General features: G+C 57.8%; 1 protein-coding gene across 3 annotated transcripts in view; it reads left to right on the top strand.

Moving 5' to 3' along the window:
* The window catches only part of ABLIM2 (actin binding LIM protein family member 2), a 169,935-nt gene that overhangs the window by 92,474 nt on the left and 60,747 nt on the right, over positions 1-16,714 (top strand). For all 3 annotated transcript variants that reach the window (XM_088836565.1, XM_088836564.1, XM_088836563.1), the window contains 4 exons: positions 1,243-1,320; positions 9,019-9,165; positions 11,221-11,253; positions 12,859-12,979. In XM_088836565.1, coding sequence (XP_088692691.1) covers positions 1,243-1,320; positions 9,019-9,165; positions 11,221-11,253; positions 12,859-12,979 — 379 coding nt within the window. The remainder of the gene's footprint in view (positions 1-1,242; positions 1,321-9,018; positions 9,166-11,220; positions 11,254-12,858; positions 12,980-16,714) is intronic.

The following is a 16,714-nucleotide window of genomic DNA, read 5'->3' as shown; positions in this document are numbered from 1 at the left end:
TGTGGACATCTGTCTTTTCCCTGTGTCCTCACACATCGTCTGTCTGTGCCCAGCTGCGTCCTAGTCTCCTCATAAGGAAGACAGTCAGATCCAGGCCTGTCCTGAAGACTCCATTTAAACTTAATTATGTCTTCAAACATCCTAGCTCCAAATACAGTCATGTTCTGGGGCCCTGGGGTGTGAGCTTCATCCTGTGAGCTTTGGAGGGGAGCGTTCAGTTCATGATACGGCCCCTCCCAGGCCCCTGGACGGGGGCCACTGTGAGGGGCTGGACAGAATTTCAGGGGAATTTCAGGATTTCCCTGTTTAGAAAATGTGAGAGGAGTTGGACCTCCCTGGCAGTCCTGTGGTTAGGACTCCACACTTCCACCTTCAGGAGGCGCGCAAACCCTGTGGCCTGGCCAAATAGAAAAAGAGAATACGGGAGAAGCCATGAGTGGGGGGTGGGAAGCAGGAGCCCCTTCATGGAGATGGGTTTCATTCGGATGAGGCGAGTGAGAGGCCTGGAAAGTTAGGTGGCTGGGCGGTCCTGGCCGGGGAGAGGGCTGGACCAGCAAAGGGCCCAGGAGCTGCCAGGTCACGTCCGGCAGGCGGGGATGGACATGAGTGCAGAGCGGGGTGGGAGCTGGAGGAAAGCAGGGCCGCCACGGTGGCGGAGGACCTGACCCCGTGGAACAGAGACGGACGGCTGGGGGGTCTGTCACCATGGGGACGTGAACGTCATGGTCAGAGACGGGCAAGGAGCACTGGGGGGTTCCCAGCCACAGTGGGCATGCGAGGAGCAGGTCCCAGACAGGACGGCCACCCTGTCGGACCACAGAGGCGGGGCTGGAGGCGCTGCAGCCTCCCCTGGAATTGACACGGAGAATCCACTCTCCGAGCGGCTCAATCCTGCCTTTGCCGGCGGGGCGTGCAGAATCCCTGAAAACACATCATCGCTTGCTCTCACCCTCCAAATAAAAGGTCATTTCAGCAACTTGACAGCTTCGTGGTTGTGGAGCGAGTCCATCCGGCCCTGGGAGCACGGCCGCTTTGCTGGCAGCCAGGGTCACCCGCTGTGTCTCCCGGTTACAGCTTCCTTGTGGTTCATCCAAGCCTACGTGTTTATTTTTCAACCTGCCCATAGAAAGGGTCTCGTGAGCCAGCGTTTCTGCTGGAGCGCGACCCGCGATAGTTGCCTCTGGAAGGTTCTCTGCGTCGGCAGAGCCTGCTTCAGCCTCTCCCTGTCTGCTCGTCTCCTAGGAAACCAGGATCTCCTCAGAGAGCATCACTTCTGTACCTGCTTCCAGCACCTCAGGGTCTCCGAGCCGCGTGATTTATGTAAGTCGGATTCTGTCTGTGGAGAGGGGAGGAGACCAGGGGCCCGGGGTCCTTGCTGAGTGTGCCCTCGGGGGGCGCAGGGCGTGATTGGCACAGACTCTGAGGCTGACTCGGGGCCTCCAGCGTGGATGTGTTGTTTGACCACAGCTGCCTGGAATGTGGCGTCTGGTGTGCAGAGAGGTGTGCTCACGGCCGTGGTTTACAACGGTGTCAGTGAGGACACGCCTGCATCCCGCAGCCAGGACTCACCTGGATAAACCGCACTTGCCAGTAACGGTGCAGATCTGTGCCTGTGGTGTGGAAAGTTCCTGGTGTGTCTCTAGAAGGAGCACGTGCAGGACGACGTGTGTTACACGGTCCCACTGTCATTTATGTGCGTGTGTATTCACGTGCACGTGGCTACGCATGTGTGTGTTGTGTGTGTGAGTGTGTGCGTGTGTGTAGGCGTGTGTGCGTGTGTATGGATGGATGTGTGTGAGTGTGTCTGCATACATGCATGTGTGTGCGGGTGTGTGTGTCTGTGTGCCTGTGTGTGTGCAGGCATGGGTATTGTGTGTGTGGGCGTGTGTATTGTGTGCGTGTGTGTGCGGGCGTGTGGATTGGTTGTGCGTGTGTGCGGGCATGTGTAGTGTGTGTGCGGGTGTGTGTGTGTGCGGGCATGTGGATTGTGTGTGTGGGTGTGTCTGTGTGTGCATGTGTGTGCGTGTGTGTGTGCATGGATATTGTGTGTGTGGGTGTGTCTGTGTGTGCGGGCACGTGTATTGTGTGTGCATGTGTGTGCGTGTGTGCGTGTGTGTGCACATGTGTATTGTGTGTGCGGGTGTGTGTGTCTGTGTGTGTGGGCACATACAAGTCTAAACGTGGTTGACAACATTGTAACTAATTGTTGATAGCAGTTACTGCTGGGTGGTGATTTTAGAAACGGAAGGTGACTGTTATAGCTACTTGCTAGTTTGCTGGTCTAAACAGCCTGTGGTGCGGGGAGGGAACAGGAAAGCTGGGTGAGCCCTGGACTGGGCATCTCGGCCCGGCTTCACCCCTACAGGCTGGTCGGCCAGGACGAGTCTCCCCTCCCATTCCCCCCACTCACGGCCGGAGCCTGGTTTTTCTCTCACACGATGGAGATCGGATTCCCTCTTCTCAACACTTTTCAGCCCCCGGAACTCTCACTCTGGTTGGACTCAGGGCTGTTCCTGCCCTAATTCTGATGGATGATAAGAACCCGGGTTCTAGTCTGGAGGGCGAATGGCCGGATGACCCTGGGCAGCTGCAGACTCGGAGGTTCAGAAAGACAGCCTGACGTCACCAGGCCAGCTGCGTGCCCTCGGGAAAGGCGTTAGCCTCTCTGAGCCTCCGGGAGCTCACCCGTACCCAGGGGCCCCCAGCACCTGCTGCCCAGGGCCACGGAGGGCCTGAGTGGGAGGCCCTGGGCACAGCCCTGAGCCCAGAGAGGGGGCCCAGGAAGCGCTCACTGAAGTCAGTGTTGTGACCTCCGTGCTCGTCTGCGGGGCCGCTGTACCCAGTGCCCAGACCAGTGGGCTCAACCACAGAGACGTGCCTTCTCACCGTCCGGAGCCTGGGAGTCCGAGTCACAGTGTCGGGAGGGTCGGTTCCCTGCAAGGCCCGTCTCCTGGGCATGTGGACGGCCGTCTGCTCCGCGTGCCCTCACACGGCCGTCCCTCTGTGCACGTCTGTCCTGACCTCCTCGGCACAGGAGGACCCCCAGGGTGCTGGCTCGGGGCCTCCCACCCTGCTGACCTCGGTTCACTTTAACCACCCCCTTAAAGGCCACTATCGCCAAATACATGTTCTGTAGTGCTGGGGCTTAGCTATTCCATGTGAAAATGTGGGGGCACACGATCCACCCCAAATGCCGTCATCCTCAGGACCAGTAATGCGACTGTTCCTTTCTGAACGAGATCGTGTTCGTGGCACACTGAGTAGGGTCCTCTCCACGATGGCAGCTGCTGTTGGTAACTGATCATTGTTGCTCAGTCCGACTCTTTGTGACCCCGTGGACTGCTTCCCTCTCCCTCACCATCTCCCGGAGTTTGCTCAGACTCACGTCCATCGAGTTGGTGATGCCATCCACCCATCTCATCCTCTGTCGTCTCCTCCTCCTCCTGCCCTCAATCTTTCCCAGCATCAGGGTCTTTTCCAGTGACTCAGCTCTTCGCATCAGGTGGCCAAAGTACTGGGGCTTCAGCATCAGTCCTTCTAATGAATATTCAGGACTGATTTCCTTTAGGATGGACTGGTTAACCATGATTGTGTTTTGAACAAGTTGGTGTTTGTAAGGGGGTTGAGTACAGTGCTGACATAGAAGAGTGGAGTCAGCAAGGACATTGGTCTCCGTGGTCCCTGTAACTTTAAAGATCTCGCACTGGTAAGCAGTAGAGCTGGCTTTAAGACCAGGTCTTCTCACACCGAAGCTTGGGTTCTGCTCAGGGAAGCCCATTGCTCAGGGCTGAAAGCCAGCCCTGCTGGGTCCCTTCTTCAGCAGGCTGTTTTCAGCACAATCAAGGCCACACCCGCCAGGCCAGGTCCCTTGACATCCCCACCCTTGGGGAACAGGAGTTTGCCGAGGGTGATGGTGATTTGCCGAGGGTGATGGTGATGGGCCGAGAAGTTCCCCACCAGCTGGGCGTGCCTTCAGCCGATTCTACCTGGTCACACCGTCCCAGCGGAGATAGGCTTCTTGCTCGGCTAATACCCGTGCACCAGTTTTAAACAGAAGGCCTCGAGAGGATTCAGTGAACCCATGAAACACCTGCTCTCAGCTGACGTAGCTGAGGTGCCTTGAGTACCGAGTACCGAGGCCCACACCTGCCGCCGCCTCCAGCTCTCGGCATCCTGCTTTTCAGACGCAGCTCAGAGAGGTGCAGAAGGCAGTCTGTGTCCCAGCCTCTGAACCAGGGAGCCGCCATCCAAGGACACCCGGCCGTTTCCAACACGTGGACTCCCAGCACCGTGGCCAGCACCTGGCCTGGACGGCCACCCTGCCCCCGCGGCCGTCCCTCCCAGGTCAGGGCTGGTGTCAGCTCCAGTCAGCAGTGCGTCCCTGCAGCTCCTCCACCAAGGAGACGGGAGTCCGGCCTAGACCCCCACTCCCACCCCCAACTGCCATCCCTCCCAGGTCAGGGCTGGTGTCGGCTCCGGTCCCTGCAGCTCCTCCACCAAGGAGACGGGAGTCCGGTCAGGCCCGCGTTCTCAGGCCCCTGCCTGTCTTCCTGCTCCCGCTGCTGCCTGCTGTCACCCCGCTGTGCGCCTGACTCTGCTCGGTGCTGGGCACACTCAGGACCTCAGGACAGGGCCCTCGATCCGCGCGCCCGCTCAGTGAGCTTTAAAGGACGCTGGCTGCCCCATTCGGCAGCACCTGTGGGGTCGCTGTCATCAAATGCAGCCTCGTCTCCCACCTCCTTCCCCCGTTCAGGAAGAGACTGCTTCCCCCGTGAGGTCGCCGTGTGCAGGAATGGGGCGGAATTCATCGTGCGCCGTGGCTAACCTCCTCCCCCTGGGCTGTGAGCGCCTGGTGGGCAGAGGTCGTGCCTCATTCATCTTAGTGTACATACAGGATAAAACATGGGCACCGTGTGTGTGTGAGTCGCTCGGTCGTGTCCGACTCTCTGCGACCCCGTGGACTGCAGCCCGCCAGGTTCCTCTGTCCATGAGATTCTCCAGGCAAGAATACTGGAGTGGCTTGCCATTTCCTTCTCCAGGGGATCTTCCCGACCCAGGGATTAAACCCGAGTCACCTGCATTGCAGGCAGACGCTTTACCACCTGAGCCACCAGGGAAGCTCAGTAAATTGTGGGTTTTTATAAAGTAATCTTTTCACTACCTTTTTTTATTACAAAGGTAGCCCACATTTATTAGGAAAAATAATGATGGGTATAGAGACAAAAACGAGTACCATTTATAATCCTCCCAGCCAGAGTAGCCCACTGTTACTGTGTTTCAGCCTCTGTTTCTCCATGTGTGTATTTTCCTTCTTTCTTTGTTACAAAATGAAGTCACGTGGGCTATATTGCTTTGTAACCTTTCTTCACCATGCCCATAAAGCAGTTAGTTGGCATAGTGTACAAGTGCATCATTAGATTGTATTATCGGCAGGATTATGTTACAGTTGTAACATCATATATGGTCACATCCTAGTGGCTTCCCAGGTGGCATTAGTGGTAAAGAATCCATCTGCCAGTTCAGGAGACATGTGAGATGTGGGTTCGATCTCTGGATCAGGAAGATCGCCCTGGAAGGGGGCATGGCCACCCAGTTCAGTATTCTCGCCCGGAGAATCCCATAGACAGAGGAACCTGGTGGGCTACAGTCCACAGGGTTGCAGAGTTGGACACGACTAAGTGACTTAGCACTCACACATGCTGGATACAGTGTAGGGAGAAGAAAGCTGAGGGAAAACACTCACAGATGCACACACCCCAGTGGCCTTCCGCCAATGAGAAGGCATAGCCCGTTGTCACGGCGACCACCCAGGACCTGGATGCTGGGTAATGGATCTGTGAGCCCCGCTGGGTGGTATGGACGTGAGGAGCCACCTGGCTGGGGGTGGGGGGTGGGGGTCTCTTTCTGAGCGGGCGCATGTTGATGCAGTTGGCATTGTCAAGCTCTCTCTCTGATCCCTGCAGTCAGGGGCTGACCCAGGGCCAGGTGGGCCTTGCAGACCACGTGTTTGGGGCTGAACAAGCCAGCAGGTAGCTGAGCGCTGTGATCATAGCAGGGCAGAGGGGGCAGGGTGGGTGGGCACAGCCTCCTCCAGCCCCATGGCAGCGTCACCTTTTAGGTCAAGCCATGTGGATGTTCAGAAATCCAGCAGATGGCGAGGCCCAGGTGGCATTCCCATTGTCAGGGGGAGATGCTTGCCCTGAGGACCGTGTCATGTTGATCATGGAGTTAGGGGGAGGGGTTCCATGGTGAAACAGAGTCCTGGGTCCACAGGTCACTAGCCTTGCGGGGAGGGGACACTGATGCACCAACAAAGATCAGCACCTTTACTCAAAAGAGGAAAACATCCAACCCAGACGGGAGAGAGAGAGCAGGAAAGGCTTCCTGGAGGAGGAGGCCTCTGCTGACTGGGGAAGAACCAGAGGATGAGCTGGGCAAAGAGGTCAGGGGAGGGCGTGTTGGAGGGAGGAGCCCTCAGGCTCTGGACATGGGGAAACGGTAAGGAGTTGGGTGTGGCTAGTTTCCTGGGCCGGGGAGTGAGGGGCTCCGATGAGCGGATACCCAAGGGCTGGACCTTCCAGGGCCTCAGCTCCAGTTCCCCAGAGCACAGAGAGGGGCAGCTCAGAAGTGCTGATCAGGGGCCATCATCACGACAAACAGCACACTCCGGGTTTGAACTCAGGTCTTCTGAGCGCTGCCCAGGGTTCCGAAGGGAATCGCCAGAGTCTGAGACGTCAGGTGTTCATCTCAGCCTACGTCACAAACGGCATGTGGTACCCAATGCCTCCTGGGAGCCTGGGGATTGGGTGGTCAGGGAAGGCTTCCTGGAGGAGGTGGGCTAGAGCTGCCAGACCTTGGAGGAAGCGAGAAAGCTGGGGTGTGGGGGCTGAGCCGGGCTCAGTGAGGGCACCAAGAGGAGAGACCGCATAGCAAACAGAGTAGAGACATCCGGCTCCAAACGTCGAGTCTGGAGACTGGCCATCGTGTGAGCGCGGCTCTGCATGCAGACAACCTGCTTCTGTTCCCTGGCTGTGGGACTCTGGGCACATGACCTGATCTCTCTGGGCTCTGCTTCTTCCCCTGTGAAGTGGAGGTCCTGTGCGTGCCCCTCTTCGTGGGCTTGGCCCACTGCTGTCTGGGGTGGAACACAGAGCTCATGCTGCTGTTGGAGTTTGTTGGAAGAATTGCTGGCAGGACGCCTCTCCCCGCGGCCACCCCACACCCAGAGGCAGAGGTTAGATCTGGACTCGGACCATAAGGACTTGACCAGAGCTGCCTGGGGCTGGGAGGGGGGCAGAGAGGCGGGCAGGGGCTGTGTTGACCAGACCGGAGGTCCCCGAGGGAGGCCGAGGTCAAGATGAGGGTTCTCGAGAGGTTTGGGGGGTCAAGCTGAGCTAATGGGGGCAGCCCGACTGGCCAGCTCTGCCGATGACTGCCAAGGCCAGGCTGAGACTAACCCTAAGAGGGGACACAGGGGAAAGGAGGTGACTGGTGTGTCGGATCCAGGAGGGACAGGAGCCTGGGCGTCCACTCTGCCGGGGACTGGGCGGTGCTGGGAACAGGCTGGGGCCTCATGTCCCTTATTCTGTGGGGATCGCAAGCTGTAAACGTTCCATCTGCACTTGCGGGGGATGTGCCACGGGAACACCGGGGCTGAGACCAGTGTCTGGGTGTAAACCGCAGCCCTCCTGTGAGAGCCAAGTCTCATGGTGCTCAGCTCCCAGGCCTGTCTGGTCATGTGCCCCCAGGAAGCCCCCAGAGCCAGGAGGAGGGGCTGGCGGGCAGTGTGGGGAGGCCGAGCCCAGTTATAGGACAGCGAGCCCCCAGGTGGACCTCACCTGAGCAGATGCGGTGGTTCCAGGTGTGTCACCACGAGTCAGCACCTCTGTGATGACCTCCGTGAGGCCACGCGCCGGCTGACTGTCACATGTCAGACCATGGGCTGTGTGTAGGGAGTGCTGCAAAGCCCTGAGCGTGTGTACGAGTGGCTGGGTAAGGAGGTGTGTTCGTGAGTGCCAGTTTGGGTGGGTGCAGTTGTGTGTGAGAGTGTGGGTGCCTCCAGGCTGTGCTGGTGAGTGAGTGGGTGGAATTGTGGGTGTGTCAGCGCCTTCCTCCACGTTTGTAGGCAGGCACGTTGTCTGTGCACACGTGTATTGCGTGTGCAGGCCTGCCTGTGCGTGCTGGGTGTTTGCATCTGCACACACATGTGTGCACACATCGAGCAGGTATTGAAATTCACGTGTGTGTGTCCTGTACGTGTGTGTATTTTATGTGAGCACATGTGTATTTGTGTTTGCATGCGTGCAAGTCTATCCTGTGCAGGTGTTTGTGAATATGCGTCCGTGTGTGTGTCTGTATGCCTGTGTGCATATGTATGTGTTTGCTGGTGGCTCAGCTGGTAAAGAATCTGCCTGCAAACTGAGACCCCAGGTCGATTCCTGGGTCACGAAGATGCACTGGAGAAGGGATAGCTCTACCCACTCCAGTATTCTTAGGCCTCCCTGGTGATGAAGAATCCACCTGCAGTGCAGGAAACCTGGTTTCGACCCCTGGGTTGGAAAAGTCCCCTGGAGAAGGGAACGGCTACCCCTGCCAGTGTTCTGGCCTGGAGAATCCCGTGGACTGTACAGCAAAGAGCTGGACACGACTGAGTCTTGTGTTTTCTGTGCCCGCACGCACAGTGTGTGTGTGTGTGTGCATGTCTGTGTTTGTGTGTTTGCATCCAAGTGTGTGTTTGTATGCATGCATGTATGTGTGTATATGTGTGTTTTGTGTGCTCTCACACGTGTGTTTGTTTGTGCATATGTGTGTCTGTATGTGTGCAAGCGTAACTGTGTGAGTGTGTGTTTCGACCACAGGCTGAGCTCACTGTCTGTAGGACCAGGAGGCATCCCCGCCCCCGTGCCTTTGCCCCTCTGCCCGTTTCACTCAGACTCGCATCCTCCCACGCCTGCTGGGCGACGTGGCCCCCGGGTGTGGGTCTAACCAGCCCTCGCGGCCCCTCCTGCCCTCTCTCAGGCCAAGCTGGGAGATGAGATCCTGGACTACAGAGACCTGGCCGCCCTCCCTAAGAGCAGGGCCATCTACAACATCGACCGCCCCGACATGATCTCCTACTCACCCTACATCAGCCACTCGGTGGGGGACCGGCAGAGCTACAGCGAGGTACCGGGCCCCCGCAGCGGGTCGCCTTGGCGGCCTCAGCCTCCTTAAACCCCTCCTCTCTAGAGAGTGCCCAGAGTGCTCTGGCCCCAAACCACCCCGCGAGTCTGGACGGGGGCCCCCTTGGGGTGGGGGGCAGGGAGCACGAGGCTTGAGGGCCATCAGGAGAGTGCCAGGGGCAAAGTGAGCAACTCGTCCTTGTCTTCAGTTGGACTGATGCTCATGCCCTGGGAATGGACCGTGTTCCTTTGTCCAGCCCGCTCCTGGCCCCGCTCCCCGCTCACACACTTTGCTGTCCCATGAGCGCCTCGGGCTGGTCTGACCCCTGGTGGGACCGCAGTTGACTCCTCCCTTCTGTCCTTCGGGCGGTGCCCTCCTCGGGGCCCCCCGGCTCATGGCTGCTCCTCTCCATTTAACCTGGAACTTGCTTCTGGGTTCGGCTTTTCCTTTTAGAGATTTGGGTGTGACCCTGGGGGCAGGACTGGAGGGGAGGAGCGTTTTGTCAGTTGCTGACCATGTCCATGGGCCGGTCACATGCGGTGGCCTGGCCTGGGCGGCCCCTCGGGGGGCAGAGCTCAGTCCCGGCCGTAACCAAGTCCCCCGAGGTGTGGCCGAGGCTGTGGGGTCTCCAGGTTCGATGGGGGTCACGCGGGCAAGCCCAGCTTGGCAGGCACTGCTGCGGGATATAAGGGCGGAGCGGGTCCTTCCAGGGGTACACTCACCGGTCATGCCACGGCGGCTGGCCAGGGCCACCGCTGCCGTGGTCACTGTGGTCACAGTCACCACCCACGCTCAGACCCACTCTCACTCCGCCCTGACACCGGGCTTGGCACTGCCCACCTCCCATGGCCCAGCGCTCCGGAAAGAGGAGACTGAGGGGCAGGACTGTGGGGCTCACAGGGCAGAGCTCGGGCTCGGGCCCGGGTGGCCGACTCTGGTCACTGCCGCCTCTGAGCCGGCTTCTACCATGGCCCAGAGTGAGGGGTTGGGGTCCCGTTCCTCCTCCGTCTCCGGGGACCTCGAGGGCTCTCATCTCTGCAGGCCCCACCACGTCCCAGCTGGGGCCCTGCTTGGAGCAGGGCTTTCTGTGGGCAGATGATGAAGGGGGGCCTTGGAAGCCCCAGGACGGGGGTTGGTGCACTGAGCTGGGCAGACACAGCCTAAGGCTGGACACCTTCGCCTGCTTCTCTAGACCTGCAGCCTTGTAGCCGCTCATCCCAGGATGGAAAGCTCGCAGGGGGAAGAGCAGTTGGCCAGAAGCACAGAGCTCTGCCAGACTCTCTGAGCCTGTCTCCCCGGCTGTGAAATAGGCAGATCGGGGTACAAGTTCCCCCTTCCCATTCTAAGGGTGGGGATGGTAAAGAAAGAGCCCCTAGTTGCTCAGGGCTTCTCCTCGGAAACTCCACAGCATCTTCCTACCTGTCCAGGTGTGGGGGAGACAGGTGAGCTTTCCTGCCTGGAAGCTCAGTTTCCAGAGCCCCTTCTGCTACTTGCTGCCTCTCTGAGCCCATATACAGGTGGTGGATGACCCAAATACAGACCCATATACAGATGGTGGATGGTGCACTTGTTCTAACAGGAGATGCCTGGCTGGCGACTGCTCCCCAGGGCCCCGATGGCCCCCAGCCCCTCACTCTGATCCTCACCCCAGACCCCGAGGCTCCAAATCACCCTTCCTTTCTCTGGGCCCCTTTACGTTTTCTGAAGAAAACCTGTGGGCTCACGGGGTGGTGACCCGGATGCCCAGAATCAATAGTCCTCCTACTGGAAACGTGTCTTCGCGGGAGGGTGGCGGGGCGGGGCGGGGCGGGCCAGCCAGGAGGAGACAGGTCCATGCTCATCCACACAGAGCTCGGTCCTGGGAGCCTCTTTCTCGGGGGTTACTGACTGTATGTCTCCAAAGAGAAGGCTTTGGAACCTGTGTGGGATCTTGGGAGGAGTCCCTTCCCATTGGGAGGAGGGTCCCTGGGGTGGATGTACCTGGGCCGGGGTGTGGGCCCCTCCCCGAGTGACCCCCTGGTGCCAGGCCTAACTGGGTCCCCTGTGTTGTGTCCACAGTCCCCTCAGCTGCTCTCGCCAACACCGCCTGAGGTAACCGCTCCCTTGCCCACCCATCTGCTCATCGCTCCACTGCCTAGATTATAAAGATAACCGCCTGAGGCTTCCCCAGGCCCTTGGCCGTGGCCTCTGGCCCCGGTGTCAGGCTGTGGCCCTCTGAGGCTGGGGTGCCCTCCTTGGGGCTGGTTATTTTTATAATGGTGTCTCATCCGCATGCTTCCCCATGCGTCTGCCAGCCCTGCAATGCAGACACCTGGGACACAGGCGTCCTGCGGTCTGGTCCACGGCTTCCTTCAGAGGAAGAAAAGGTCCAGGGGCTGGGGTAGCAGGGTCCACCTTGTCTGCCTCTGAGCGGGATTATGGGACTATCCTTGGGGCCTTGAGGGTGAACGTGCTGAAAGCGTTTCTGTATCAAATAGCGTTTATAATTAGCAGCCCAGCCTTTATGTTTGTTTCTCAAAATTGATCCATGACATAGATGGCTGCCAATCAGACTCCATAGGTATCAGATCCTGGGTACAGGAAGGTGACAACAAATGCCTGTGGGTAGACAGCTAGCACCAAGTGGCCACACCTATGTGTGGTCGCGAGCCCCAGGGACAGGGCAGGTGAGGCGACAAGACACCTGTAAAATATAAGCTGATCAGTGGGGCTGTGCAGAGAATGCCCGGGGATGGAGATGAGACAGCTGGACTGTAGCAGCCCCAGAGGAGATAGAGTGCCCATTGCTGGCGGGGGCGGGCGGGACGTGGCGAGCCAGGAGATCAGTGTTAAGCATGGGGAAGGGGGAGGCCCTGACAAGTGTGCTCCCAGTATGAGGGCGGCCTGAGCGGAGCATGGAGGTGGGCACGCAGGCAAGGTTTAGGGACAGTGGCTCGTGCGGGTTTAGCTGAAGAGGAGCCCTGGGAAGCGGGAGATAAGCTGGGAAGGGCATGAGAGCCGTGAGTGCCAGACCCAGACCCTCCCAGTGCTCATCCCCATGCCGGCCTGGTGGGCAAAGCAGCAAGGTCCACCCATGGCGGATGCCAGGTCACATTGTGACTCTGGCCAGGGTGCCGAGTTGCGGCAGGCCGGTGGTCTGCTCCACCCCCGCCCACGGTGCCACACCGTCTCACGCCACCCGCTCTGACCGCTCCGTCCTGCTTGAGTGTTGTTGGTGACTGTGCGTCCGGCTCAGCTGAGCTTCTGGGCCCTGGGGTTCGGGGGCTTCTCATCTCCCACACCTGGAGAGCCCCTGTTGAGGCTGGTAGAATACAGAATCTCCGTGGGTCTCAAAGTGTCTCCCAAGGACCTTTGGGGGCTGAGGATTGGGCAAGAGGGGGACTGAAGGGAGTGGGGGGTGCCAGGTGCTTTTACCCACCCTTGGAGCCCAGCCACAAGGAGGTGCTGTGGGAGGGATGGCTACGATCCTGCCCTCCAGCACCTGATACCTGCTAAAGGATGTCAGCACCAAGGGCAGCTCCCCGCCTGGCTCTTCAGAAGTGTCCTGGCAGGTGCAGGTGCGGGGACTCCGTCCCGGGGCCACGTTGAGTCAGCCTCCGGGGTCAGGCACGCAGATGGCGCACAGATGGCAGAAGGGTGGGGGACGGGGCGGGTGGTGCTCCTGGCTCAAAATTCACCGGGCTGTCTTCCTCCCAGGGGGAGCAGGATGACCGCTCCTACAAGCAATGCCGGACCTCCAGCCCCAGCTCCACCGGGTCGGTCAGCCTCGGTCGTTACACCCCGACCTCACGGTCACCTCAGCACTATAGCCGTCCAGGTACTTGCCCCCACCCTCACAGCTCCTTTTACCCCCCTGAACCTGTGCTTCTTGTTGCTTTTCCTCTGAGGAGTCTGTCTCGTACTTTGTGCAGCTGGAAAAAGGACGGACTGGGAGATGGAGGGCTGTGCTTTTAGTGACAGAAACAAAAGGGCCTCTGCGGTCTGGGCGGGGAGGTGAAGTGCAGAGGCGGCAGGTCACCCCGTTGGTTAGAGGGGCCATTCTGGGAAACGCACAAGGCAGTGCTGAGCACGTAGAACCCAGCTCACTTGTTGGTGTCAGGAAGGTAAAACCACACAAAGTGCAGGAATCACCGAGTTCCAAGCTGACAGAATTCTAGGAAGGCTTGCGCTATGAAGGCAAAACCAACAGGCAATAATTGGCATCAGCATACGCATTGACGCTTCACCTGTTTCTGGGTCAGGGCCCCAAAGACAGCCGTGGGGAGAAGCCTGAGGAGGGTCCTCTCTCCCCCGCCCCGGCCTCACCCCCTGCCTGGCGCCCAGCTGTGTATTGCTTTCCCTTCCCTTTTAAAACTCGGAGCTGCCTCAGTGTGTCAGAGTCACAGGGACTCCACACAGAGGCTGCTTTTCTGAGGGATTTTTCCAAGCAACTCCTCCTCGGCCAGCTGTCGCATGGCTCCATTCTCACCTCCATGAACTCAGCTCTTGGGTTTCGCAGTGCTTGTGGGAAAATCAAGGCTCCGTTCATTGGCAAAGTTATTTTCATTACCTCCCTGCCACGTGCCTGGTACGTCCTGCTCAACAGAAGTTTGGAAAGTTGGTGAGTGAGTGCATGAGCGAGTGACTGACGCAGTGAGCGAATGAGTGAGGGGATAGGTGAGAGAGAGAACGGATGAGTGGGTGAGCGAGTGATGCGCGAGCGACTCAGTGAGTGAGTGGGTGAGTGAATGAACGATGAGAGAATGAATGATGCGTGAATGAATGATCGTGACTGACGCAGTGAGCGAATGAGTGAGGGGATAGGTGAGAGAGAGGACGGATGAGTGGGTGAGCGAGTGATGCGCGAGCGACTCAGTGAGTGAGTGGGTGAGTGAATGAACGATGAGAGAATGAATGATGCGTGAATGAATGATCGTGACTGACGCAGTGAGCGAATGAGTGAGGGGATAGGTGAGAGAGAGGACGGATGAGTGGGTGAGTGAGTGATGCGCGAGCGACTCAGTGAGTGAGTGGGTGAGTGAATGAACGATGAGAGAATGAATGATGCGTGAATGAATGATCGTGACTGACGCAGTGAGCGAATGAGTGAGGGGATAGGTGAGAGAGAGGACGGATGAGTGGGTGAGTGAGTGATGCGCGAGCGACTCAGTGAGTGAGTGGGTGAGTGAATGAACGATGAGAGAATGAATGATGCGTGAATGAATGATCGTGACTGACGCAGTGAGCGAATGAGTGAGGGGATAGATGAGAGAGAGGACGGATGAGTGGGTGAGCGAGTGATGCGCGAGCGACTCAGTGAGTGAGTGGGTGAGTGAATGAACGATGAGAGAATGAATGATGCGTGAATGAATGATCGTGACTGACGCAGTGAGCGAGTGAGTGAGGGGATAGGTGAGAGAGAGGACGGATGAGTGGGTGAGCGAGTGATGCGCGAGCGACTCAGTGAGTGAGTGGGTGAGTGAATGAACGATGAGAGAATGAATGATGCGTGAATGAATGATCGTGACTGACGCAGTGAGCGAATGAGTGAGGGGATAGGTGAGAGAGAGGACGGATGAGTGGGTGAGCGAGTGATGCGCGAGCGACTCAGTGAGTGAGTGGGTGAGTGAATGAACGATGAGAGAATGAATGATGCGTGAATGAATGATCATCACTGACGCAGTGAGCGAATGAGTGAGGGGATAGGTGAGAGAGAGGACGGATGAGTGGGTGAGCGAGTGATGCGCGAGCGACTCAGTGAGTGAGTGGGTGAGTGAATGAACGATGAGAGAATGAATGATGCGTGAATGAATGATCGTGACTGACGCAGTGAGCGAATGAGTGAGGGGATAGGTGAGAGAGAGGACGGATGAGTGGGTGAGCGAGTGATGCGCGAGCGACTCAGTGAGTGAGTGGGTGAGTGAATGAACGATGAGAGAATGAATGATGCGTGAATGAATGATCGTCACTGACGCAGTGAGCGAATGAGTGAGGGGATAGGTGAGAGAGAGAACGGATGAGTGGGTGAGCGAGTGATGCGCGAGCGACTCAGTGAGTGAGTGGGTGAGTGAATGAACGATGAGAGAATGAATGATGCGTGAATGAATGATCGTGACTGACTCAGTGAGCGAATGAGCGAGGGGATAGGTGAGAGACAGGACGGATGAGTGGGTGAGCGAGTGATGCGCGAGCGACTCAGTGAGTGAGTGGGTGAGTGAATGAACGATGAGAGAATGAATGATGCGTGAATGAATGATCGTGACTGACGCGGTGAGCGAATGAGTGAGGGGATAGGTGAGAGAGAGGACGGATGAGTGGGTGAGCGAGTGATGCGCGAGCGACTCAGTGAGTGAGTGGGTGAGTGAATGAATGATGAGAGAATGAATGATGCGTGAATGAATGACCGTCACTGACTCAGTGAGCGAATGAGTGAGGGGATAGGTGAGAGAGAGAACGGATGAGTGGGTGAGCGAGTGATGCGCGAGCGACTCAGTGAGTGAGTGGGTGAGTGAATGAACGATGAGAGAATGAATGATGCGTGAATGAATGATCGTGACTGACGCAGTGAGCGAGTGAGTGAGGGGATAGGTGAGAGAGAGAACGGATGAGTGGGTGAGCGAGTGATGCGCGAGCGACTCAGTGAGTGAGTGGGTGAGTGAATGAACGATGAGAGAATGAATGATGCGTGAATGAATGATCGTGACTGACGCAGTGAGCGAATGAGTGAGGGGATAGGTGAGAGAGAGGACGGATGAGTGGGTGAGCGAGTGATGCGCGAGCGACTCAGTGAGTGAGTGGGTGAGTGAATGAACGATGAGAGAATGAATGATGCGTGAATGAATGATCGTCACTGACGCAGTGAGCGAATGAGTGAGGGGATAGGTGAGAGAGAGGACGGATGAGTGGGTGAGCGAGTGATGCGCGAGCGACTCAGTGAGTGAGTGGGTGAGTGAATGAACGATGAGAGAATGAATGATGCGTGAATGAATGATCGTGACTGACTCAGTGAGCGAATGAGTGAGGGGATAGGTGAGAGAGAGGACGGATGAGTGGGTGAGCGAGTGATGCGCGAGCGACTCAGTGAGTGAGTGGGTGAGTGAATGAACGATGAGAGAATGAATGATGCGTGAATGAATGATCGTGACTGACGCAGTGAGCGAATGAGTGAGGGGATAGGTGAGAGAGAGGACGGATGAGTGGGTGAGCGAGTGATGCGCGAGCGACTCAGTGAGTGAGTGGGTGAGTGAATGAACGATGAGAGAATGAATGATGCGTGAATGAATGATCGTGACTGACGCAGTGAGCGAATGAGTGAGGGGATAGATGAGAGAGAGGACGGATGAGTGGGTGAGCGAGTGATGCGCGAGCGACTCAGTGAGTGAGTGGGTGAGTGAATGAACGATGAGAGAATGAATGATGCGTGAATGAATGATCGTGACTGACGCAGTGAGCGAATGAGTGAGGGGATAGGTGAGAGAGAGGACGGATGAGTGGGTGAGCGAGTGATGCGCGAGCGACTCAGTGAGTGAGTGGGTGAGTGAATGAACGATGAGAGAATGAATGATGCGTGAAT

This window comes from Moschus berezovskii, chromosome 5 (assembly GCF_049115385.1).
Source record: "Moschus berezovskii isolate FMDL1 chromosome 5, NW_MosBer_1.0, whole genome shotgun sequence".
Classification (NCBI taxonomy): domain Eukaryota; kingdom Metazoa; phylum Chordata; class Mammalia; order Artiodactyla; family Moschidae; genus Moschus; species Moschus berezovskii.
The sequence above is the reverse complement of the archived record's forward strand: the minus strand, read 5'-3'. Positions and strand labels throughout refer to the sequence as shown.